The sequence below is a fragment of the Bactrocera oleae genome, chromosome 3 (genome assembly GCF_042242935.1).
Source record: "Bactrocera oleae isolate idBacOlea1 chromosome 3, idBacOlea1, whole genome shotgun sequence".
Taxonomy (NCBI): Eukaryota; Metazoa; Arthropoda; class Insecta; order Diptera; family Tephritidae; genus Bactrocera; species Bactrocera oleae.
Window position 1 is genome coordinate 793,525 of NC_091537.1, and position 27,571 is coordinate 821,095.

General features: G+C 38.1%; 1 protein-coding gene and 1 long non-coding RNA gene across 3 annotated transcripts in view; one reads left to right on the forward strand and one right to left on the reverse strand.

Moving 5' to 3' along the window:
* LOC106614955 (uncharacterized) overlaps window positions 1-19,857 on the forward strand; it is a 46,586-nt gene extending 26,729 nt beyond the window's left edge. Inside the window, exons 4-5 of the mRNA XM_070106919.1 lie at window positions 9,807-9,860; window positions 16,778-19,857. Coding sequence (XP_069963020.1) covers window positions 9,807-9,860; window positions 16,778-18,351 — 1,628 coding nt within the window. The 3' untranslated portion in view covers window positions 18,352-19,857. The remainder of the gene's footprint in view (window positions 1-9,806; window positions 9,861-16,777) is intronic.
* The window catches only part of LOC106614963 (uncharacterized), a 136,584-nt gene extending 109,084 nt beyond the window's left edge, over window positions 1-27,500 (reverse strand). The window contains exons 1-3 of one of the 2 annotated variants that reach the window (XR_011395481.1): window positions 27,126-27,500; window positions 26,969-27,048; window positions 26,855-26,906 (exon numbers count right to left, since the gene is read on the reverse strand). This is a non-coding gene — a long non-coding RNA (uncharacterized lncRNA). Of the gene's footprint in view, window positions 1-26,854; window positions 26,907-26,968 lie in introns of both variants that reach the window. The other variant, XR_011395480.1, reaches the window with a different exon arrangement.
* Between the last annotated feature and the right edge of the window lie 71 nt (window positions 27,501-27,571).

Sequence of the window (27,571 nt, forward strand, 5' to 3'; positions counted from 1 at the left end):
TATTTTCCATATTTATGTAGGTATTTATGTACTTGTCTATACTTTGATGCAGTTATATAGTTATTGAGTATATTTTGCGCGCGAATTTTCTTTAAACGGCTTAAAATGACGCCAGGTGTGGGGCAGGAATCGACGCTAAAGGATTGCCTGCTCGAACAACTGATGAAGGCGTTTAATTCTAGAAAGGATACAAATAATTGTTTACATGACAGAATATTGCAATAAAAAATTCGATTCGTATGATCGCAGTAGTGTTCCGTTGACGAAATATTCTAACAGCTAATTTTCGACGATATGGTTACTCTTTAAGTGCACACTATAGCAAATAGCAAGCCTTTATTTTGCTTTCCTCAAATAATCGACAACAACACTATGATAGAGAAAAGCAGGTACAGGTACAGGTATAGGTATATCATTCTTTCGAATCCTTTATAAATTATTCTTATGTGAATTTCGACCAAAATGTGGACAGCTTTTTGACAAGTGACAGAATAATTACATTACATAGGTTTAATTGTACTTCTTTTTTTCGGTGTATTGGATTCCTATAAAGCAATATTTTTAAACATTTCGCAAAAACACAAATATATACCAAATACGCCGTATTTAATATGTTTGTATCACTTTACTCTGTGCTCACAGATTTCAACGCTAGGGGGGAAGTTGTAGAAAAACGTCCGAACTCATTGCTTGAAAAGGAAATGTACGCTTTCGGCATATAAATTCTGGGTTTTAATGGAGAAATTACTCGCAAACGCATACCAAATACTCCATACATACAAGTACATATCTATTACCTTGAATTACCATCAAGGCGGAAAGCACTATTACAGTTTTTCCGTTATGAAAAAAGTTCGATAATCTACAACATAAAACTGGTAAAGTAATTACTAGTTCACAACCAGATTTTCGAACTAAGAACTTACTTGATAGAAAAAAACAAAGTTAATAATATGTTTAATATATCAAATATCCTATTGTATACATATGTATACAATATAATTAAATATTTCAATTCATTAACCACACATTGAAAACTTGTTTTGCTACAAAACTGAATGAGATAACTTTTTGCCATATTTTGAATTTTTTCAAACCGAAATCTGTTAGATCACTTGGCGCCGTGAAAAGGACCACTTACCTTAAGTGAATAAGAAGAAAGAGAGACAATCACCCGACTAGTTGGACTTGCGGTTCATACTAGTCGCAAGATAGTTGATAGTCAGTTGATTTTACTACAGGGTACACATACATACATACATCTATGTATTGGCAACATAAGTCCACGCTTAGAGATTCTAATTCGTCTCCCCTAATACTTCGAGTATTTATGATGATTTCCATGTATTTAAATTCGTTGCAGTTCACTTCAGTTTGATTCATGTCTGTGCGAGTGTTCATCTAAATCTTCCGACTACGTACGCACCCTCTACACATAAGGCCCTGCAAAAATCTCCCTTTTGGCGCAACGCTCTCACATGCGGAATGTGTCCATTCATTTGCGTTCACTTCGTTTGTTTTCTTGATTAATTTCCACGCGATACAAGCACGAACACCCACACACGCCACACACGCCTTCATACCATACATATAATATTTGTATATGCATACAAGTATAGTATTACTTGTATCTGCATACACACATACATTCACACTCACCGCAGGTCAATGCAATTCTAATCTCGTGCGTAGAACTGCGATTGCTCGAAATTGTCCTGCCGAAGCTTTCAGCCAACGTACTCCATGCATGTATGTGTGTGTGTGTTTGCGTAGGTAAACAAAGTATATGTTTGTGTGTTGCTGCTTCGCCATGCATGCTGTCTGGCGCGCGTCTGTTTTTGGCAATAATCAAGTTGCACGTTGCTTAGCTCCCTCACCTCTAAATCGCCCCGTCACAGCGAGTTTTGTGACAACTTTAATCAGCAACCAAATGTACATAGAGTTGGTGAACTTTCTCATCGAATTTACCTCAATTCATTGCAAGAGGGTGGACAGTATGCCACAAACAATTTGCCTACATGAAAGGAAATGTAAATTCGCCGATTTTGGATGTGGGAGCTCCAGTTGCCAGTTGACAGGTCTCCATGCAGAGCGTGCACAAGTGGGTTTCCGTTTGCCAGTGTTCGTCGACATAGACATATTCACACATAAATCAATATATATGTATGTAGGTAATAAATACATATGTATATAGGTACATATACATATCTATAAGTGTCCGTATTTACGCCAAATTCCGATTTAAAGTGGTTTTTAGTTAATTTTCAAATTCAGAACATCTCTAACCCATCCAAAATTTCTCTGTTTAATGGTGCGCAGTGTTGAAACTCCCAAAAAACTGATGTGATCTTTAAAGATGATTTAAAATAAGTGTGACTAGAGAAGGTCTGCCAAACACCTAATGAAGGCTACATAGGCTATAAGTAGGTGGTGTTGGTGGGCTATCGTATGAACCCTTCAGCCATTTACGGATGTGTGCTATGTCAATAAAACGAAGCCAACTGCAAATATGGCTAATCTCCCGCAAACATTACAAAATATTTATACTATTTTTACAAGCGATTCGAATATAATTGTAAAGATACCTAAGACTAGCTGTTAATGAGCAATTTTGGTTACACGACGAAACGGTTCATGCGCCAACGACGAGAGGTGTCTGACCTTATGCTTATTGTTGCTATTGCAACACGCTCATATTTGTACTCGTTATTTGCTTTCCTCACGTTGAAGCAGTATTAAGTTCCAGTTAAACGATTGTGGGATGCTCAATGATTATGTTAATAGACTTATATATACCGTTATATGTGTATACTGGCTAACGAATCGGCGTACTTATGTAAATGACTTGTTTAATATATACAATTACCAAAATGCAGTGCAATGACACATTAATCAATATTTACGCACATTTGCTATTTATACATATGTACATATGTGTCAATCGAACGCGATTGTAGACCGCTCTGTTGTTAGATGCAGCTAAAACCACGATTCGAGTAGGTGAGTTAAGCAAGAAGAAGCCTTCTGCCGACCGGTTCATTGACAATTTAGGCGGATTTATACAATTCAGTTCAATAGCAAACGTTTTATATTACAAATACTAGCCAATCTTTAAAATATATTTACAGGCTCAAGCATTTGCTAGTATGCACAATAATAAAATTAAGATTTTAGTGTAGAACGCTTATTCGCATTAGCGAATGCTTAGCCAAAACCTAGCTGTTTTTGTACAGCCAGGTCCAGCGCTTTGAACTTGAAAAATTCGACTTGAAAACTTCATTTGTGTAATGTGTCCATTCAATAAACATTCTAAAATTTTAGTGGCTTAACCACACTTAGCCACATTCATATGCATAGGTGTACATATACTTTACAATGGTAATATACAAATATGTGTATATGTGCCTAAATATGTATGAGCGCATGTATGTCGTTGAATTAACTGAGAAAATCAATAAAGAACACCTTTGCGCTCGCCGCCCAGCAGCTTCATTTATTTAAGCATCTCCAGCGTACTTGAAAGGGCCACCGCAACAACAAAAACTACAACAGCATTGGCAACTGCAGATTTTACGTTTTATTGCTATGAAAAACGACTCAATTACTTTGATACTTTATGCATAAGCCACACCCATTCTCATAAATGCGAGTAAACCATACATACGTATGTAAATACGTGCACAAATACATATCAGTTTATGTATGCACAAATATACATACACCCATAAATGGGGAGCCGCTTTGCTTCTACAATGTATGAAAGCTGCTGCAATTGGGGATACGCTTATGCCGTCGACCTGCATCCCTCGAACGGCCGCTGCAAGCCATCATGAGCGGCATAAACGGCATGAACAACAGCTCACAAAGAGGCCATACTCCTTATGCTAATCGTGTTGCCGCTACCGCGTTCGTCATCGTAATGTGCTGAGTGAAAGAGAAAAAGTGACTGGTGCACACACTTCCTTACACGCCTATTAGCATCGCTCCGGATGAATGGTCTTCACTATGCTTATTGTACTTGTATATAGAGCTTAAGGGGAGCACGAAAGAATTCCAAGTAGAATGCAGGCGAGCAGCCACAAAGATGCAACACAGCAGCATGAAACACGTTCCACACAAATGCACACTACTATGTGTGGTTGTAAATCGGCTTGAATAATTCTCTACAGCTCCGTTATGATATGGAAAAGAGCGCTAAAATGGTTGAGCGGACGACGGAGAGAGAAAGAGATCGAGAGAGCAGGCATGAGGAGAAGTGTATACTGAGTGTAGTGCCCCTTCACGGCATTGTGGCTAGAGAAAGGACGAATGCGAAGCAATAGAGAGCATAACACTCTACAACTGAGTGCTAGGATTCTACAGACTCACGCTCGCATCCACACATATCTACTCAAATGTACGATTGGCAAATGCACGAACACAGTTGCAGTGGCATTCTACGCCTGAAGAACAGTTGCAAATGCGACGATTGCACTCGCCCAGAACGCACAGGCGAGAGACCGCTCAAACGCTTGCACATGTTCTGAGCGCTGCCACTGCGAGCGGTTTTACAATTTTATTATTTACATTTACAAAATTGGAAATTGACTCAATGCTTTTGTGTGGCTGTAAGAAGTCGACTTGCCAAGGTAGCTGACACACACACACACATATATATATTTCTACATATGTATGACGTTATATGCATACGTGTTTAGATTTGTAAGAATGAGTGCGGTGAATGTGTTGCACGGTGCGGTGCGGTGGCCGACTATCATCTGTGTTACGATTCAGTTGCATTTCTAATGCGCACACAGCAAGATACATTCAAGAGAGCCGGTTTCGTTGCGCGATAACCAAACGATTGACAAATGCATTCGTCCTTTGCAACCGACGACAATAAATCGCGAGTTACGACTACACTTGGAAAAATCAAAACGAGATTTACATATTATTTTCATTAATTCATAACACATTTCTTGACAAAGTGCCGAAGAAAAGCCAGAGGCTCAACGGGCGCTAATTCACTGATAACCAAAGTGACTGTGAACGATTTGTGAATTTGTGCAAAAAGTTAATAAATATTTTAAAGTGCAGTCGCACATATACACACATACACATACATAAGAAAAACTGTAAAACATGATGGTGATACAACAACAAGCACTATGGAGTGCGGCGGCACAATCTACGGCTTCGCCCACAGTAGCCAATGAGCAGCAGTCCAATAATGAATTGCAATTACAACAACATTTGGTAGATAGCCAAAGTCCAGGATTGTGTAATGAACGAATTTTTATCAAAACTGAACCCACAGAGTTCACGCCGCGAAGCTCCGAGGATCATGAAACATCGACAGCGGATCAACTTCAGCAAAGTATGTAGTAATAAACAAAAGTTCGAATATTAATCGATATAAAACTAATAAAACACTAACAAAATTAAGATAGTTGATGTTAGCTAAGTTTGGTAGGGCAAAACTGATTTTTTCCCTGAGCTATACAATAGTGGTAATTTCGAAAAGCATATATCTAAGGATTGTATGTGGTGAGCACACAAATAACTCAAATCATTCGCAGAAATTTGTTAATTCAATTCCAAAGTTTACTTAATGGTCCAAAAATAGTTGTACCCGCAAATATAACTCTGTTTAGTGAGACTTCACTTTTATAAAACGCTAGGTACTTTGTTTTAGAACGACTTAGTATCCAGACAATAGGCTTAATATGTAATAAAGAAATATAAGTTATAATAAAAGATCGCTTTTCGATAGGTAGATTATTTCGCCTTAAAATAATAAAAATGTTACTTCTATAGAGTTTGCAAGAAAATCTTAATTAGTAATAAAAAAAAATATCTCATAACATGATAAAATCACAAATCGGCTTGGAAGGCTTTTGATTGCGCTAAACTCATCCTGTTGAGTGGCGCGAATTGAATTATTAGAACTCGGACCAATTGTCAAGTAAACACCTGCTCAAAAATGCGGAAAAATTATAAATAATTGTCGAATGATCTGTAGTTTAATTTTCCAATTCTCTGTAGTCCATCCGTTCCGTTCTCAACACAAACGGTACAAATTGGTGGGACAAGTTTTTTGGTGAGAAATGCACAAGTACAAATTTATTACTATTGGAAATATATAATATAGGAAAGGCCAAATTAGTGATTCACTAATCCTTTGGCTAAAGTCGTTTGTAGGAGGTATCATGTAACGTATATGGTTCTCCATAATTTTTTTTACTATTATACCATACTCGTATATAGCAAAAAAGTGTTAGCATTATTTCTCATTATTTACAAACTATATAAATTGTATTGTCCTTTCCAATAAGGATGCGCAAACAGGATATCGGGTGGCCTTAAAGAGATCTCTCCCAAATAATGTGCAAGAAATTGCCAATAAAAGTACACACAAATGGCTAAAAGACAAAAAAGACAGCCCACTGAGCGTCTAATCATAAATAACTGCCTGTGCACTGTAGATGTGTTTGTGAGATATTCAAATAATGCATTATAATTCTTTGATCTCCGAGGAACGATTGCAAAATGTGCATTTGCGTTTCTACCTGTTCCCTAAACGAAAACAAGTAGGGAGCCACAGTTCAAGTCATTAATGTGTGTGTGTTGCACATCCCAGATACTTTGCATGCTGCACAGAATTGTAAGTAACACGTTTGCATGACCACACTTTCCCACAATTTCAATACAGTTTTTCCTTAGCTATTATTATTTTTTTTTTCCTCTTTTGCTTGTCTTGCACTTTTTATGAGCGAGTAGACACAAAGAAAAGTCCAGCTGATTTTGCATTTGCCGTAGAATGACAATTAATTTCTTTATTACATAGCATATTTATGTATGTGTCTGCCACAAATGAGTCGGTGTTGGTTTCGCACTGAAAATGGTCAGCCAGGTAGGATTATCGCCTGCCGACTAAGGCAGCGCACAATACAAATTTCGGTAATTGACGTTAAGTAGTGGGCACAGCTTCCACAAATTCGCAAATGAAAACGCTTGAGAAGATCATCGGCGTGCCAGACAATGTGCGTATGTATGTATGCAGATTAGTCGACTTTTGAACCAAAGTCAACAATTTAAGAAGCGATGATGATTTTGCTCCTTTGTGGTAATACTTGGAGTAAAGGAATTAATATTCAAAAGCGCTATTCCTGTATGTGTGTCATTTAACGGGAGCAACAACAACAACGCGCACTAACATTCCAACACCATCGACGTCTTAATCGAGCGCAAATAAGCAACTTTACATATTCTTACATATGTATGTAAGTAGGTGTGTGTTCATCAGCTCATGTGCTGATACATAGTGTATGAAATTCGTGCATTTGCTTGTAAGCACGTATTCTTGTACCACTTGTAATCTGTATATGAATGTGCAAAGCAACTCTCCCTTGATAATAGATAAACCAACCGAAACACCAAATGAAATACGTAAAAAATGGCAGATTGTTTTCGCTTTTTACTTCGTTTTCCATCTATGCATACGTTTTTTGGCTATTTTTTTTTTTTTTTTTTTTTGAGACAGTAATCTGTATATTTATATTTCGAAATGGACAGTGCACATTATCCCCGTATGCATATATTGTCGTAAAAATATAGGTACCCTGCCAAACTATGGACCATTGCCGTTTCTACTCGGCTTTGTCCTTTTTTGTTTACACCCCAGGGAGCTATAAATTTAATATCCACTCTTTGCTAAATAAGAGCAAATGCCAAAAAAATGTTCTTCTCTCTTTTTTATCACGCTCAAATGCAGAAGATGCCTCAGCGGATAAATGCAGCTTATGCTCCACACCTTCGCCGCTCGCGCCCGTTCAGTTGTCGCAGCCCCGACTGGACACAGGCGTTTGCTGGATCACACCAGTGCCCATACACAACTATACAAACAGATGTGTCTGTGTATGTACATATGCTCTCAGCTAGAGAGCTTCTTCATTGTTATTTTGCAAATATAATGTGCACTCAAATGAGGTTATTTATGACAGTAATGCATAAAGGATACGAATACTCCTAGAGGCATTCGGCACACATGCATGTAAGCGCACGCACACACCGGCAAGCGTGTAGGTGTCACTGTCGAGCGGCAGGAGTAACAATCTCCATACATAGCGAAAGGAAATGGGGATTTAACTAAATGCGACGGTGATGAAATTGTAAGCACGTCGCCCACTGACATCTACCAATTTATTTTCTGCTTTACGGATACAACTACTCACATATGTATGTATCTGGTTTTATGTACCATGCATATTTACATATTCTATATAAGCGTGTTTACGGTATTAATAAATGACGCAAATGTTGGAAAACTTCTTAACTGAAAACGAAAAGGATATTCTGCAGATACTTATCTTCATTGTGGCACTCAAGAGTTGCAGACATTTTCTTAATTGGCTTCAGTGTTGACTTATCAAAAATTCTATTTTCTCAGTATAAACTTATTCATACTTAGCCAAAAAATTAATTATACCCTTAGCGTGTAAAAATCTTGTAAATATTCTTAATTAATTTACTGAAAAAAGGGTTAAATAAATCAAGTCATAAAGAAGAAATTTTAAAAGCTCATAGTAAGTTGGCTGCCTCACAAATAGCTGACTTAAATTTAGTTTTTCATATTCTTAAATAAGCGCATATTATGTGGCAGATGTGGCACTTTATTCAATAGCTCCTCACTTGGAATGTTGTATGATGAATTTCAGAACTAAGTGCAGATTAAAACTGGCATCTTTTTCGAAATTATATGGGCTTCATTAAAGTCATTCAGGTATTTTGCTACTTCAAAACTCTCTCATATCATAACAGCTATTGCACTCTATTTTCTGAACCCCCTTATCAGCTCACTTTACTTGGCAAAACTTTTGCTGTTATTTGCATTCAATTTACTTTTTTGGTGGGTATGATTGCATTATGCATGTTGTACATATGTACATATATCTGTTAGTTTGGGATATATACATATGTAGGTCTGTACATATGTATACATGCATGCCACATTCACCCCATAAAACTAACGAAATACTCGTACTAATGGGCATTTTATGCCCATTTGAAGCAAAAACAAAACCAAATGTACCACAAAAAAACAGAGTAAGAAGTTTGTCGAACACTCTTCCCTCGCCCTCCCCCCAATAAAAGGAGCGAAGAAACAAATGTATAAAAACATTGCATGCAACATTCAAATTGACAAGTTAAGAAGACGTGCCATTTGCATTAAGTTTCGAATGGGCAAAATTGTTGTAAACTCGCCGAAATAGCAGTAAGAGCAACAACAGTGTTATGGCAAGCGGCCAAGAGGTCATCAACATGAGTGAAGAACGCAAACAGCATCAACGCCACCACCATCGTCACCATAACAATCACCACCATCAACAACAACATTATCAGGATGGCTTCAACTACACCCCCACAAAGATTTGTTTCCAACTCAATTCGCATTCACATTTGCTGAGACACATCTGCAGACTTGGACAGCGTTTATTTACTTAGGATATTTACACGGCGGACGGCGGACGGCGGACGCTGGACAACGAGCCGTGGCCGAAAGGGCATTGAACATCCACTGCACTCCACTGCTGCTGGACTTTAATGAAGAGGGAAATAAGGATAATCAATAATTTGCGAAGAACATTTGAATTGGAACTCTTGGACAGTGTGCCACTTAACCTTTTGCCCGTTGATGGATCTTCTGATAGGAAATAGAATATAGATATAGCTCGAACACACTTATATAGCTGCATATGTCCATATGTATATTCATATACATGTAGGTATTTCCATATTATTGATGTTTATTTTTATTTCTTCCACAGATGCATTCAATGGACACATGCGGTACTCGCCACCACCACTGCGCTCGACAGCCGGTAAGTACCCAGCTGGTCAACTCCTTTATATGCAACTAAATATTTTAATAGCTATCTACATATATGTATACCATACTATATACGATGCATAGGTATATGTGTATACAGTTATATATATAGACGCGTGCCTGCCTCAGAACTTTAATCCGTTACCTCAATTCTTTCAGCATGCAAGTTCCTTCCATCAATCCTCCGTTCGCTAATTTGCGCACATCCACACACATGAACACAAGAGCCCTGAGTACCCGCAACATTATGGCAATACTTGTAGTATTTAGAATGTGCGACAAATGCGGCGGCGCCCCTTGCTCTCCGCTCATTTGCTCATAGACACGTACGCGGAGCACGTGAATACAGAAATTTATTACCGACTTCAAGTGAGAAGTTTATTATAGTTGCTTGATGCTGGAACTGCTCAGGGGCGGTAGAGGGGGAAATTCGTTACGCGTGTGTCGTGTGTGCAATTTTTGAATTTGTTCTTTTACTTTCGAATTTTGAAAAGGATGCAAGGGCATAACTCTGGCTCGTGTCAATATCCTTATTGCATTAGCTCTATTCTAAATGTTGGGCTGGTAACTCTAATCACACACATATCCAACGATGAGTGCGGGCACACTGCTGCACGCTCTGACCTGGAGCCAGACACGAGCAAAACCAGCATTAAAGAAAAAATGCTCTCATTGTTAAAATAAGGGACCAATAAATATGTATGTGTAAAAATGTTCGTCCTTAAACTAATTTAGTTAACAAACTCTAAATAATATGAACTCAGAATTTCGCAAAGCAAAAGTAAAATACCAGCCAGGGAAATTTACCAATAATTACAATTTACTCCAATTGAACAAGAAAGCATTCTAAATTTTACAAAATATGTATGTGAATTACTTAAAATTGGCTGCCACAGAGCTAATTCCTTTGAAACATAGTTTTAAAGTAAATTATAAAATCTGACAAGTGCAAGCGTAGATAGTGACTCCAGATTCTCCATACGAAGATTATGACCAAAAATGCATGCAAATAATTAAAATAGAGAGAAAATGAATGATTTCCATGAATATGCTGCAATTCATTTTCATTAAAGAAATCTGTTTAACAATGCCTAATATGCTCAACTGCACGATGCATTTTAAGCGTGATTTTGCAACTTTCAACTTTGTTTCATCTTCATCCTCATTGAAATGAAAGCAATAAAATTTGCAGCAATCACGGAGCCAATATTTTCGACGCCCCTTTGCACATGTCCAAATAATGTCATATCTAACATCTATCTGAAAATTTGACTATCACCGTCAATAACAACAGCACATACCGGCACGAACTCTTATTTATATAGAAAGTTGCCTTTCGCACCAAACTTGACCCCTCGCTGCAACCCTCATTCAGACAGATGCAGCGCTCCGGCCGCTCACATTCACAATGACAATTTGTCACAACCAAAAACAAAAACCGTGGTTCAAACTGGCACAACAATGAAATATCACATACATTACATTTCAATAGTTCGAATAACAGTTTCAACAATAGTACAATGACCATAATTCGGCGAAATTAAAATTCCAAAGCAACCCGGTGACACCTCGACAGCAATGGTCATCACGCTCTGTCCACCCAACTGCAAACATAGCACAAAACAAATACACACATACAGACGAGAGCAAGACATTTAGGGGACGCAGTGGCGGCAGCCCAGCAGTCGATCGCACTGTCTCCTGACAAACACGGAATTGAAATCATAGGTATTCACACATACATACTCGTACGGACATATGTACTGCTCTAACCTTGTGAATTATTTAAAGCATATGGATTTTTAATTATTTTCAATATTTTCAATATTTTAATATTTACACCGCTATTTTATTAAGTGTGTATATGAGTGTGTTTGTGTATGTACGCTTATATGTAAAACCAGTATCATCAAACAACTGGCTGAATATCGCTTTTGCAACGCACAAAGCGATATCCACGTACGACGGCATATATTTTCTAACATATTCATACATACATGCATGTGTGCATGTGTGTGAGCATTTGTATGTTTGTTCATGCACTCAAAACTAACCCCTAACCAGACTTCAATTCATCCATCTCATTAGGTGCGACACACAGTACAAATTGCCGAATATTGCAATGATTACTCATACTTTGTTGAAGGTTTTAAGGTTATGTAAATTTGCCGCCATCTGACCTTTGGGCACTAACAAATGATGAGGGAACCCATGCAAATGTAGTGACAGCGGTGACAATTAAAATTAAACGGCATTTTAATCATATTGCACCACCTATTCGCTTAGCAACAACAAAAACAAAACATCTACCATCTATTGTAGCCTACTTCACGGGGCGCACGCATTGTCAAAAGGTTCTCGTTAGTAAACGATTACACATACGCATGCAAATGCACCAGCATTTGAATATGAAAACATCAACAACAAAAAGGGTTGTCATTCGCTCACTTTTTATTCGCACAATCAACAAGAGTCAACGAGAGATGCGAATATGCATATAAGCAGATCATTGGCGGAATCACTGAATCCAATAAAAAGTGGAAGCGAACCCTTTGCCGTTATGCAAAACACCATGCGAAGGTCGACAAACTCAACTGTTGCGCATCTCGTACAAAAACAAAAACAAACACAAAAAACACCGAATGCAAAGTGTTACCCTGCGCTCCGCTGGCGAGGCCAATCGCAGCTCATTAATGCACCCTTTCGCGCTTTTTACTCGAGTGCTCGTCACTTTTTATGTTGCTGTTGTTGTTGTTGCTATTGCTTCCTACCTTCTACACTCCACACTTAGGTGCGTTTATTTGCCTATCACACACATACATGCACACCTAATAATGCATTTATTCAAATTATAGTGTGAATATTAATGGGCAACACACACACATACACAAATGTACGTAGGTTTTTATGACGGCGTGAATACTCCAATGAGTATGCGCTCCGGCGATTTATGGGCAAATTAAAGGGTGTTGTAATGACGGTGTTTACCATTTTATAAAAGCCAACAGTATTGGGAGTTGCGTGAAATTAATTGAGGTTTTATTGGAGTGGCGCGTGCCAAAGTGGTTTGTTGACGTTGCTCTTCTTACTTATTGTTGTTGTACTCATAAGCATACTTTAAAAAATGTTATGGGATTTACCTGAATTGAGTTCTTACATAATATGGTTTTAATTGGCATGGAAAGTGTTACAATTTGCCTACAGGCACACATACATATGTAAGTCCTTATGTTTAATGAAGATTTCAACTAAATATTTAGTATTAGACAGCAATCCGACTATTATTTGACTTGAATTTCTCTCAAATTCCTTATGAGTTTTTTGGGTCGATGTTCAGTATTTTAAAAAAGTATAAAGATACAGAAACTATAAATGTTCACTATACTTCCACACTTTGGACGTTGTCACCTGGATATTTAGAAGAAATTTGTGTAGAATGATTTAGGTATCGTCCAACACCCGGCTTGGCTCACGTGGCCAACAAGAGTGAGTCAAAATATAGTAGTTACTCTAGCGTCTTTTAAAAAGGGAGGTATTTTTGGCAATCTACATCATTAGTATTGCAAATTTTTTCCTCAAGCAACATTCTTAAATCCTTAACCGGGTATTCGCAAATAAAGTAACGTGCAAAGCATATTGCAGACTCACATACTTGTATATGCTAACGTGCATTACATCGAAGCTTGATTAGATTGCTAAGCGTTATATGATAACGTATATGAAATTCTCACTTGGACCCACATTTGCATGAAAGCATTTGCGTAATCACAGTTGAAAATGGAATTAATGCAAAGGTACATACCTACACACATACAATTATATAGTATGTATGAAGTCGAACGATTTAAGGATCTTCATAATGTTTGCATCCGATACCGTAGAATAATTAAAGTGGATCACAACAAATAACCAATCGATATGCAAGCATACACATATATGTAGACTGACTAGTTGCTGGCCCGAGCCGAGTACAATTGTCTATTCATCAACATCTGCTCGATAGCAAAATGCTTTGTCACTTCGTCATATTCTACTCATACCTAAGCGGTCGGCATTACTCGAATTTCCAAATGTATTCATAATTTTCTAAAATAAAAAAACGAATTTCCTCATTTTTTGAAATCCTTAAACGCAGTTAAATGGTTTTGTGTGTCATGTCAAGCTGGGATTTTGATGTGAAACCGTGACAAGCGTTTTTTAGGAGAATCTCTATAACTTCCGGCATGATTGATTAAACTCGCAAATAATTGATTTTATGCCCTATGTACTCGTTTGTATGTATACGTATGCGTGTATTTATACGCGCGTTGAGCGAATGAATGATTGTGTTTTTACGCTGATCCAATAAATTATTTCCGTGCATGTGTGAGTAAATCAGCGTTTAGCGTGTTTTTTTGCTTGTCTTATTCGGCTTTCACGTGACTTTTCACGGCGTCTGCTCGTAAGCTTTTTATTTTGTGACGAATTAGAACTACAAATAAGGGTTAACGTCAACCAGCAATAATTAACAAGTTATGATTGATGTCAACTCTGACCCAACCCACCAATAGATTTAATTAACAGATAGCTTTGATCCCTATAAAGCGGGGGACAAGGCACAGTTTTTGTCTGGATATACAGTAGGTGATTGGACGCAACTTGGATAGAGAATTGTTTGCATTAGTGGCATTAGAAGGGTTAAAAGCAACCCTGCAACAAATAAAGGGAATTAAAAAAGAATAGCCAAGCAACAACTAAAAATTAGCAGCTCGGCTTTTAAGGGTTTTAAATTAATAGCCGATTACTGACTGCATGGATCTTCATGCGTGCATATACTCGTATGTATGTATGCAACTGTTGTACAGCCGACACTGCGGTCAATTATCTGTTAAAGTATCTCTGGGATTGCATTAGTTCCATTATTGAAGTGATTTTTATTGCCATTTTTGAGGCGATATGCTATGGATTGTATATATAGTAATATACATTTCGATTTTGGAAACTTCTTTGTTTTTAGTTTATATTTTTTAGCCAGAACTACCCCTGAGCATTCAGTCAGCGTGTACGTGTGTGTGACACGGTGAGCGGTTAATGCTGGATGTATTTGGTAGTGCTGATTTGCAGTTTAAAATGAAGGGTATACGTTTGATTGGTCCGTAATCAAGCGCTATAAATTATCATCCCTTCCCGCCCGTTGTAACAGTCGCGCGAAGCGGGTTTTTGCTGCGTGGTTGAATCAAACACCGTACACATACATGCATGCACATGTATGCGCTATGCTGTCCGCATTGAAAACACATTGCTTTAAATTGGGACGTTTCATTTGAATCTTCCTTCTTGTTTTCCCGATTTTACAGCATCGAGTGCCAAATGTCCTCTGGGGTTTCAATTGCATTCACTTATGTAGGTTATTTCGGTTGCATTGTATGGGCAAAATCGGCAGGCGTTATGGGGTGAAAAGCAGCGCTGTAAAGGGGTGTGAATAATGAATCTTTCAAGTTCAAGTTTTCTAACAGTTGACAAAATGAAAGTTAGAGAAAATTATTATTTTTTGGATTGTTTCACTTTTCTCATAGATTAGCATTGCGTTCTCAGACATACTGTGCCCGGAGAGCTCCTTATTCTCAGCACAATCGACTTTGTTTGCAGCATCTCACGCTGCGGAGAATATGCGACGAGAAAAACAGAAATTATTGTGCATTGATAAGCGTAGCATGGTGCATTTGCAGAGGTGCTCTACCCTCTCCACTCTCCAGGTGATATTTTTGGTACCTCACAGGCACCGTGTGGTCTAGCCACTTGAGTACCGAGCGCAGATGTCCTGGGTTGACGTTAAGATTTACACTGATTGCGTTCTATATGTCCCTACTATAGGACTTTCTCCCCAGTTTACAAATACTTATTACAAAGGAAAAGGAAAAAAACTTTTCTCTTTTAAAACTTCAAGCACATAAGAAATGCATAATTGAGTTTGGCTAAAATAGTCCAAGGTCTGAGTAGAACATCAAAATTTATTTTGAAATTAGTTCTCTCAAGAACTCAAAGTACCGTAACCGTGCTGCATTGCGTATTACTATATAATATGTGCAAATATTTAGGGCCGCAGAATGGCTTCACATAGCTTTTTATTCCATTTTGCACACATTCAAAGTGCCTTCCAACACGGTTGTATCAATATTGTTGATATTTCAGCCGGTACGAGTCGACAAAGCCTGCAAAAGCCCTATCTAGCCAAGCAAATGCCGATGGCAAAGGCCACAACACACACCAGCCACTCAAATTGACAATTATTATACATGAGCGAGTTTTCTAAATGCCTTAAAATTAGCCAACATAAGTCAACCCACACAGAGAATATATAATTTTATTTTCTTGCATTTTTTCTACGTCAGGCTCGTATCTACCGAAGACAGAACGACCAAATATAACCCTGAAAAGCATTTTCAGCTATCAAAGCCCACACTGTAGGCTTTGTGGCTGAACATGGGCATGCAGACGGTATCTAGGCATGCACTCATTCGGAAGTTTGAATAAAATTTGCCTCCTTAAAAGAAATATTGAAAATTGATAAAAGACAAGAACCTTTTTCTGTTACCGCTAGTCCATTGAGCCAGTGTTAAACATCTTTGGAATATTCAATTTGTGCCATGGTCAAATCGAATTATGCTCCCGTTGAAATTCACAGTTAATGCACATATGTATATGTGTGTGTGGCGTAAGTGTATTTGAAGCTTTGGCCACTTAGCTTGTGGTTTGAACATTTAAGGGGTTGGGTTCGTTGGAGTTATTGTTGTGTGGCATAAAAAGAAAGCATTTGTTGAAAAAAATGAGGAACAGTAGCGTCATTGAATTGGAAAATTGAAAAGCAAAATATTTATTTCTTCACATAACTGACTTCTTATAACCCTTATCTATCCGCTCTTATTGCAGGCGACAACGACAAACATGAAGACGCAGGGTGTGATGAGCAGTTCAAGCGCTGTGTCCTGCCAGCGAAAAATTTGAGTAAGAAGCGTCGTCATGAAGTGGCAACAGAGTCCGAAGAGATACTTGATCTTGCACCCCAATCACCAAAGCGACTGGCGCGTTCACCACTCCGTCCTGTGACGCCGGGCGAGATGAATGCAAGAAGCTCGGATGAGCACTGTCAACAGTTATCCGAGAGTGCATCGAATCTCTTTGCTGCGCTGCAGAGTCCACTGGCACCGCTACTACTGCAAAATCATCTTGGCATGGCAGCTACAAACTATGCTGCCAATGAAATGCAACAGGCTTTCCAGCTACAACTGCAAAGTTATGTAGATATGATGCGTCAAGTCGCGCCGGATAACTTTCAAAATCCAACAGCTTCACATTTCCTGCTCCAAAACTCCCTCCAAGCGATGGCGCAGTTTCAAGCTTTGCAACAATTGAAACAACAACAACAGCTACAACAAGAGCTGCAACAACATTTTGAAAGCGAAGAACACCCACCCACGAGCAGATTCAATGCCCAAGGCACACCAGCACGCGGAATAAAACACTTTTCTACGCCGCTGGTGTCATCACCATTGCGTAGCCCCTCTCTAAGTCCAGTTAGTCGGCGTCACTCGAAATCTTACAAGCTTACACAAGACGATGAAGAAGAAGAAAGCGGCAACGCAAACTCTTCGCAGCAGACTACGCCACCTAATTCTGCTTTGGGTCTTCAAATGGGTAGCGCCATCTTAACGCCAAATACGCCCGGCATGTCTTCCATATTCCCCAGCACGTTACCCGGCGCAACAATGAGCTTCAGCAGTACACCACAAAACAACAAAGCGGTCGGCGCAAACGCAATGTCGGCGGCAGCACGCTCTCTCGACCAATCGCCTGAAGAGACAACTGATCTGGAAGAACTCGAACAATTCGCCAAAACTTTCAAGCAGCGTCGTATTAAGCTCGGCTTCACGCAGGGAGATGTCGGTTTGGCAATGGGAAAATTGTACGGCAATGACTTCTCGCAAACCACAATCTCACGATTTGAAGCACTCAACCTCAGCTTCAAAAACATGTGCAAACTAAAGCCGCTGCTGCAAAAATGGCTGGCTGATGCTGACAATACAATCTCAAAAACGGGCGGCGTGTTCTCACTGAGCTCCATGACAACAACGCTCACTACGCCGGAAAATATAATTGGACGAAGACGCAAAAAGCGCACGTCGATCGAGACAAACGTGCGCAGTACACTCGAAAAGGCATTCATGGTCAACTGCAAACCCACTTCAGAGGACATCAATAATTTGGCGGATCAACTAAATATGGACAAAGAAGTGGTGCGCGTTTGGTTTTGCAATCGGCGGCAAAAGGAGAAACGCATCAATCCCGCCATGGATCTGGACAGTCCGACAGGCACACCACTCAGCAGCCACATTTTCGGGTTCCCCGCACAAGCGCTCAGTATGTCAAACAGCCATGAAGCCTCCTCAATGTGCGGCAGCTCAATTAGCTCTCTGTCGCCACATTGTGCGAGCAAGCAAGAATGATCCCGAGGCCACAGTGATGTGAATCGAAAAAAATCATATCGGGAAATAAATAAACCTCATTCGTCATACCTGCAGAGCTTCGCAACGCCGCAACATTCGAGACGCACACAATCGTTCTTCGAGAACCGACAGGAACTGCAAAGGATTTGGCACTTCTGTGAGAAACCGTCGTCATTTGTGTCGACCACGTTCGATACATATTCGCATTACACGGAGCTGATCTAAACATATTCACACAACCATACATACCTAAGCTAAACAAATGTGTATATACAAATAGTATTTAAGTAATGTAACGCTAAAATATATGCATTACTTTTACAAAAGTCTATCTCTTGACCATATCAACGCCCGGCCACAGACAGAGCCATAATTTAATTATAATTATTTAAGCAATTACAAGTTCCAAATGTGTATTTTAAATGTTTGTACAATCTATCACTCAAGTATTACACAGTTATGTAATGAGTAACGTACATTTGTATGTGCTCTTCGGCTACAACGACACTTGTGGCGAGTATGAGGAGTTGGTAGTATATATTTCTACTTGTTATTGGAATGAAATTAAGCGAATATGTACATATATTATCTATACACATACATAGGCATGCATTTGTGTATGTATGTAAATGCATTGAATGTGTGTGTAAGTCGCATTTAATGAAATTACTCAGTCAAGGTTCCTATATTTATGTTCAAATCCAGTTCATGTAATTATTTATGCGCAACGTATGTTCAATTCATGCAAGTGTAGTATATTTTTTATTAGTTTTTTATTCTCACACTCGAAGAATTTGAAGTGAATTACACGAAGCCCGAAATGACGATCTTCCATTAAGAAGCAATTCTTAAATTCCGCAAATATTGCAAATATATTCAAGTGTTTTTCAAGTTTTTAATGTTCGTAGAATAATATACACACATACATGTGTACATACATGCCATGCCAGCTAATTGGGTAGTGATTTTCGAAATTTCTGGAAAAGTTTTTCGAAAATCAGCATTCAATATCTGCAACTCTTCATTTCCATATTTTATTCTTTGTATTTATGTATGCATGTATGAACGTATAAAGTGCGAAAATATTAATAATTTTGTAGTTATATTATTAGTACAAGTGAATTCAATTATTAAAGCAAGGCTCACTGCAAGCAGCTTCAGAATTATTGTGCAGATCGTGCTAAAATTGGTTTGTGCTTTATAGTTTTGACCGCACTTTCCACTATTAAAATCTATTTCTAACATTTTTGCATAACTGTTCAGACTTTTTGGAGGCTCTTGTGCATTTGTTGTTGTTTAATGTAAACCCACTTCAGGTGAACCCGAGTACATATATATATTGTATAGGGAATTTTAAACCTCTTTTTAAATTATTACTTGTAACTATATACATATGAACTTGGATTATACTAAATTATAAAATAATTAATGTAGATTTGTAGAAAAATGAATGAGTTCACACAGAACACAAAGATATCAAAACAAATAAAAATCAAGAATGTATTTAGCAGCTAATTATTGAGTATGGTTCTTATTTCAAACACCCGCTTAGGCAGAGCTAAGCCTCTGAGAAGTATTTGGAAGAAATTTCTTCCAGTGCTCGGATACTCGTACACCTGCTCAGATTGCTACTCAGGCTTGCACCAAATATACTCGCATGAACTCAAAACAAAAATGTAAGCAGTTGGAGAGACCGCTATTCCGAGTTTTTTAATACCTGGTTTAGCCCGAAATATTCCAGGAATTTCACGCTCCAGCTGAGATGAGGTGAATCCTTATGTTGCTGATAACACGAAGCAAAAAGTACTTTGTCCGAAAACGAACAAAATTTAATTACCAATTCATAGTCCAAAACTTATAAATAAATGTAACTCATACGCACCGTAGATTGTGTACATTATTCTGTTCTATTGAAATAAGGCATAGCAAGAATAATAAAACTTCACTACTGCATGACAGTTGACTAAATTTAATCGTATTTTCTTATTATTATTTATTTGTGTTGAGGAGAGCCCTATAAATCCCTTAGCTGTTTCGATTGACCCTTTCCAACTACAGAGCAGCGACTTTTGCTGTTGCCGTAGTCAACTGTCATTCTGTAGGTCACAAGTTCAAAATGCAACTGGAGCAAAATCTTAGAAAGGTGAGTTATATAAATTTAAATTCATTCTTAGAAAAGTTTAAGAACCATCTGAGGAGGGCGTGAAACTTAGTGGGTCACTTGGTCCGCATATCATAGACATTTGTGCATATGTGTCATGAAAGTAGGGAAGTAGGGAGGCGAGATGACCAATACATTAAAATTGTTACAACATTTTTTTAAAATTGCGTAAATTCGTACACACATTTACCGGAATATAAGTGTGCGGTTTTCGTTTTATATTCAATTAGTGGAAATTAAATTAAATTCGCACTGCAAAAATTTCCAATTTACTTATTTTTTTTTAAACATTGCCGCACCCAATCATTAAAATGGAATTGAAAATATTTTTCCTCCTTTTTGTGTTGAAATTTCCACAACTACAAAGAAAAACATTTGATCCTCTTACGAAAATAGACTTTTTCCTATCTAAGTGCCCTCTTAACTTTAATCTACAATCTCATTTTTCTTATTTAATTTCTATTTTGTTGGACGCCTCGAGCACTTACGCATGCATTTATGTTAGCGGTAGGAGGGGAAGCGTGCGCATGGAATCAAATGGTCAAGTGGTTTTCAGCAGTCACCAATAGTCAAAGCTTCGTACATATACATACATATATGTCCATACAAAGCTAACACACCCCTCTGCTGCTCATTGTAATTGGGTATAAAAGCACTTTTTACAATGTAGTCGCATTGTGTTGGCATAGATAAGAATGGCGTTTATACAAATCCACATATATGCATGTGTGAACTCATAGCCACACATCCACATACACATACACACATATATATACATATACACTTGCTTAGTTGACTGTGCGCGCACCTTTGAACGCCCGAAGAGGTGTATTTTTAGCCACTACGTGTGACTAAAACTGAAACTCATAAGGCGAAGGCTCAAAAGACAAACGCAAAATTCAATCTACCATCTACTCTCGCGAAATTCTTCATTCTTATTTAAAGCAGTTTTGTTGCTCAGACACTTATGCATCGCATATATGCAAGTGTTCATGCAACATTCTTTCTGCGCTTCTTCGCCGATATTTGCACTGGAATTTCAGAGGGCGATTTCATTCTCTTCTACATGTGCTTTGGTGTAGGAAATATTATTTTTCTAAACATATATTGGGCTTTGGGCACTACTGCAAAACTCTTTGAATATTTATCAAGATTCTATTTTACTTCAAATAATTGAAAGCATATAAAAAATATGTCAAATTCTCTTTTATTGCCGTTATGTAGGTACACGGGAGCCTGATCACACAGGAGCTCATATTCTCATGGACAATATTAAGCTACCTTTTGGTAATATGTGGTATGTATTTGTGGTCTTCCGAACTTGTATAATTTTTGCATTAACTTGTAAACATAAATGATGCGACGCAGGTTTGTTCCCTGTGGCGAAGCGCACTACGAAAGGAGTTCAGTTCCCAACTGGTTCAGTTTCATTCCGAAATGATTATGCTGAGGCTATCCGTCGATCGATGAACATCATAATTCGGGTCGCAACTGAGCATATAGAGTAAAGTTATTGACGAGATCCGACTATATTGGGGTTTGGAACGTTGAGATCGCCAAAATAACAGCACTTCGCATAGACACGACAGTTCTACGTCTACGAAAACAAAATGTGCTCAGATATCAATGCGCATAGGCACAGCTACCGATGCAACAGTGTCGAACGCTTTTCACTAATGGGTCTGCACTAGGCACGAACCTAACTTGCAGGACCTGGATTTTATTATTGGCGTGCTTCTGCAAAATCACACACTTTAAGTAACTTGGCAGAGAATTTGTAGGTCCATTTAACAGGCGATATTTTTAGTCACTCACCAAACCGATGGGAATGAGTTTACATAGCAAAGGCTCTGAACCAGAAATTTTGCAGTCTGTGCAGATTTTTCCTTCAGGGTATATATGTATGTGCATACCTGCTTTGTGCACACTAGACGCCATTTACATTCAAAATCCTCATTGGACAGTGCTTCTTAGCTTCCTTAAGCCATTTGAACCATTTGCAATTTACAATTCATTTTCCTTAGTTGCTGCTGTTGGACAATAGGCCTCTTATTCAGCTGCAGGTGGGGTGGAACTTCACAGAAATGTGATAAAAGAAACGAGCCGAGGAAGCATAGAGTTCTGCAAACAAACGCTTTGGCATGTGCATTTGTTTACATAGACCTGCAGTCATTATTTGAGGCATACGTTAAGGCGCTGATCGGCTACAAAAGATTCGATTTGATAAATTTCCGTTTTTCTCCTTTGTGCCATTCTACTTCTCGCCCAAGGCTATGCTTTTGTATTGTTTGAGGTTTTCTTTCAAAGCGATTTACAAGCACATTTGCGAATGAGATTTTGATTTCACTTTTAAATGTACCATTTTCGCATAAGTACGTACATATGTATGTGTGTTGTGTTTGTGTGTGCGTATATACATATGTACACATGTGTGAATTCTAATTTCCGTGCTCTAATCGCACATACACAAATCAGGCCTGTATATATGTATATATGTATGCATTTACATATACTCTAGTGCGCTTGCTGAAGTTGACTATTTACAAAAACAAATTTCGCTCTCTATTCTTCTACTCAAGTATTCGTTTAAACATTTATTTTTACAGCTTGAAAAATGAATTTCGCATATTGGACAAGCTTGCCATTTATTATAATGAAATTTGGCATGTACGAGTAACGCCTGCCTCGTATGTAACGAGTATATAATGTACAAGGCAGCAGTAGATTGCATTTGTTAAACCATTTATCATGGTGAATAATATAGAGTTTGGCTATTTTCCTCATTTGTACAAATTTAAGTATGGATGTGAGTGGATATGTACACATAGATTAAATATTCAATTATTCGTTGACCTTTGATCAGAGGTAAGGCATCCTAGAAACGAGTGCACAAATCTCGTAGCAAGTTCTTCATTTGCCTATAGGTTCAGTCTTAAAGTCTGCGTCATGGCCGGTAACACACATAAAATCGTTTCTTCACACCCAAGTTTTGAATTCAACATGATTTGCGGCAAGTTTTAGGCGGCTCCCAGAAGAAGATTGCTCTTCTCACTAATCATATCGCCGATGTAGGCCCCAAGTAACCAAAACGGCCTGACCAAAGATCGTTAACTTGGGAAATTATTTCGTGAATATTTCCTGACCACAATAACAAGTACATTATTCTTTCTGGGTTCATATAGGCAATGTCTTTTCATTTCAGAGCAGTGCAGCTTTCCCTGTTTTTGCACCAGATGTTTTTTGGCCCACCAAAAATCAAATTTCAGTAGGAAAACGCAACGAATTCACTTAGAGCTTAAAACAAGCAAGCTGTTTAAATTTCCTTAATTCTTGATTTGCCTGCTAGACCAGAATTGAAAGACACCCTCAATCCACTCGGCGACACTTATAGAACGATCGACTTTATTGTTCTCTTTGGTAATCTGTTACTACAAGTTGGAGTTCAAGAGTAATATGGTCGATTGATTTGTAAGAAAATATTATGTATTTTATTTTAAGTAATAAGAACGAGCTAGCTGGTGGGTTTCTTCGATTAAAGCCATACCGCCATTTTGGGTTCGTTACAAAAGGTCGTAACTAAACCAAATGCTTGAAAGAAAGCATACGCACATCCCATGTACATACATACATATATATGTACATACTTCTTTTACCTTTGCATGTGTGTTGCATGCGCGCTGTTTGGCCCACGCACGACTGCTTTGAATGCGCTCATTTGTTCGGACGTCAAGTAGTTGACATATTCTAAATTTGTATTCCCTTCATTTTAGTAATTGATTGCGGAGCCTTTCAAGTATATGAGCACATTACGTCGAATTAAAGGCACATTTCCACATATACACATAAAATGTGGCTTAATTTGCATCTGGGAAACTGACAAAGTTTTGCGAACTCTATTCAACCCAACCCAAAAAAGTGTCAATAGAACCAATTTATCACTTCATTAGCAAAAGATGACAGCAAAAGTTTGGAAATATTAAGTAGTAATGCTTATGTGGACGTCTTCCCGAGAACTTGCCGATTCTTCATTAAATTTTAGAGCTTTCGCCTGGGCCCTTGATTACGCGAGACACGTGCGACTTTGACCACTCAAATTTAGCTCCCAGCATATGTGTACATTCTCTCCTTTGGATACAAAAGGTATGTAAGACGAAATGTAGCGCGAGTCAACAGAAATTTCTCAACTAAAAAACTGTTTTTCACAAAAAGTAAACAAATAAATTGAGTTACAATTTCAGCAATGAGCAAATAGACGCGGGCGAAAGAAACAAAAACATCAAATTATTAAACGAAAAGCTAGAGCAAACAACGCAGCTATACATATGCACTTTCATACATATATATATGTATAAGCAAACAGAAACAAGCAAATTTTCAACAATTCGAGCGACTAAATCAAAAATCCATTCACATACACCAACTCAGCTAAAAGGAAAGCAGTCCCTTGGTTCCTCAGTCCGGATGCTGTTAAGGTCCAGTCCGAGTCCAAACTCGAATCGAAATCATACAAAATTATGTCAACAATGAGCACATTGCAAAAAGCAGCAAGAACAAAAGATTGAAAATGAGCGATTTTTAACAAGGCGATGGGTGAGAGGCGGACCCGACTGCAAATATTTGCGTTAAAAAAGTTAAAAGGCAAACATTAGCAATAGCGGAACGACTGCGAGGATGCCAAGAATAATATTTGCTCTAGTCAACTGCCAACTGCCAGGAAAACTGAATATGTTAGTTGCAGATGTATGTACGTTTGGGTATGTTAGTGTGTGCTTATTTGGTTGCGTGTTGTTGTCCGTAAATATATAAGTATGTGTGTATGTAGATACAAACAACGGCAATATGAACATCGAAATAACTGAAAATGATGACAATGATTATGTGTACCTTGGAACATTTGACAAACACACGAGCTTGACTTCAACCCGCTGAATGTTAAAAAAAAATTGTTATATGTATGTATATGTGCGTGCGTGTGCGTGTGAACTTAAAAACGCGTTGTTGGAAATATTCGCAGCATCCCGCTCGAGCTTACTGTTTATTCGCTGATAGCTGAGACGCTCACTCCCTTGCGCTCGTACTTGCGCACCCATGAGCTGCAACCCTCGCCACAATAATCAACTGGCGGTCAACCGCCCCTCAGCGCCGGAATTTACAAAGTTTAAAACGCTTTAAATTGTCTTGCAACTCGTTGAGGGTGGCTGAACAGAGGAACAAAGGCCAAGAAGTGTGGGCGCCAAGCTGCCATAACGAATCTCGACACATTGGCGAATGGCGAGCTTGGATTTACATGTTTTCATTTAAATGGATTTGTAGTGTGCACACTCCGGACACTCGAACGCATGCAGACACACACACATACACACATTGCTATGAAGTGCTATCTCCTTGGCAAACGCACGAAACACACACGAAATTTACTCGCATCTAGTATGTATGTATGTACCATATGTAAGTGAACCTGTGCACGAATTTCACATCAAACCATACATACGCACATACACATTGGTTGTTGCCTTTCGCCCAATTTGCATGCTGTGATTCCAAATGGCGCCTGATGAAGCTGTGTATTTATAAAATGGCCGACTTTACTTGTATGAGTTGGCATCTAGCTTCCGCCATGGTAGCAAGCAGCGTTTAGCGTTCCACAAAAGGGGATCATTTTACTCGTAAAAATGTTTAGCAAAATTTTCTCTTCCCCACTCTTTTGTCTTGGCCGAATTTGAAGCCCCTTCAACGTGTTTACACAATTAATTAACTTCACGCATAGCTGCTCACGACGCAAATCACATTGCCATCGCTATTTAGCTTAGTGGTGGTGTCATACGAGTGACAACAGGCTATCAAACTTGGCTATTTGAAATAGTAAACCCTTTTCGTCTACTTAAAACCATTTCAAGAGGCCTAATCATTTAACGCACATCATAAAAATCACATCAAGTGTTTTTTATTTACAAAAGGGTAAGAACACAATGTACAAGCACTCACACCCTTAAATAACGTTCTTAAGGCAGTGGAGCCAGTGGCCAGATGAGAAATCAGAGAAATTGGGCTAACCAATTTTTTCAGCAAAAAAGGGCGAGCAAACAAACTCGTGTTATTCTAATGGAATGGTGAAAAGTACTGCTTGTCTACTTATGCATGTGTACAAGTAAGTATGTATGTACATACATGCGTACATTGCAGATATGATCTCCAATCGCATGCCAATATCTTTGTTTTTCATGTTTTCTTCTAATGACATTAAATCTTGTTATCTGTATTTTCAATGCTTAGATGTATGTAACTGCTTTATATATAATAAATTGTACTTATATATCCATATGTGTATATGTATATACTTACCATGTATGTATGTAAGTTTTTGCGTATATGCATACATTTTTGAATTGAATTCCTGAAATCCAAGCAGAATTCTTCAATATTCGGCGGCAGTTTTAAATTTTTATTAATACTTACATACATACAATGTACATATGTATATATGTATATAATGATGTTTGCAGACTTGAGTCATATACCGTCAATATTGAATTTAACTGAAATAAGTTAGATAAATAGAGATTTCTCAAAAACACTTCAGGAAGTCACTTGCACAATTCTTTCTAGTGCACACCTTCTTAAACCCTTTTAAGCCTTCTTGTGCTTAAGAAGGTAAAAATCATGATTCAATTAGGTAAAGCTGTGTTGTTGGAAATGTGTTAGTTTCACAATGTATCTTTTATTCGTTCTATCAAATTATCTTTCTTAATTTTTTCTCAAGACTTTCTTTTTTATATTTTTATTGTTTTAGGTTTTTTACAATATATTCACACAGAACGTTGCAAACAAACATATTTTTATTGGCTGGAGTATTTAAAAAATATATTTTAAATCATAAAAACCAAGCAAAACAGCTGATTTTAACATTATGAATGAAAACAGCTATGATAAGTTGTTGTTTTTGTTCTTCTCCACATTCTCTGCTTTGACTATAGCAATGCTCAGAACCGAATAAGAGCGGCGCCCAGCGTGAAATAGTTTTAAGTCTGGCTATTCGCAATTTCAGTTTATTGTGAACGA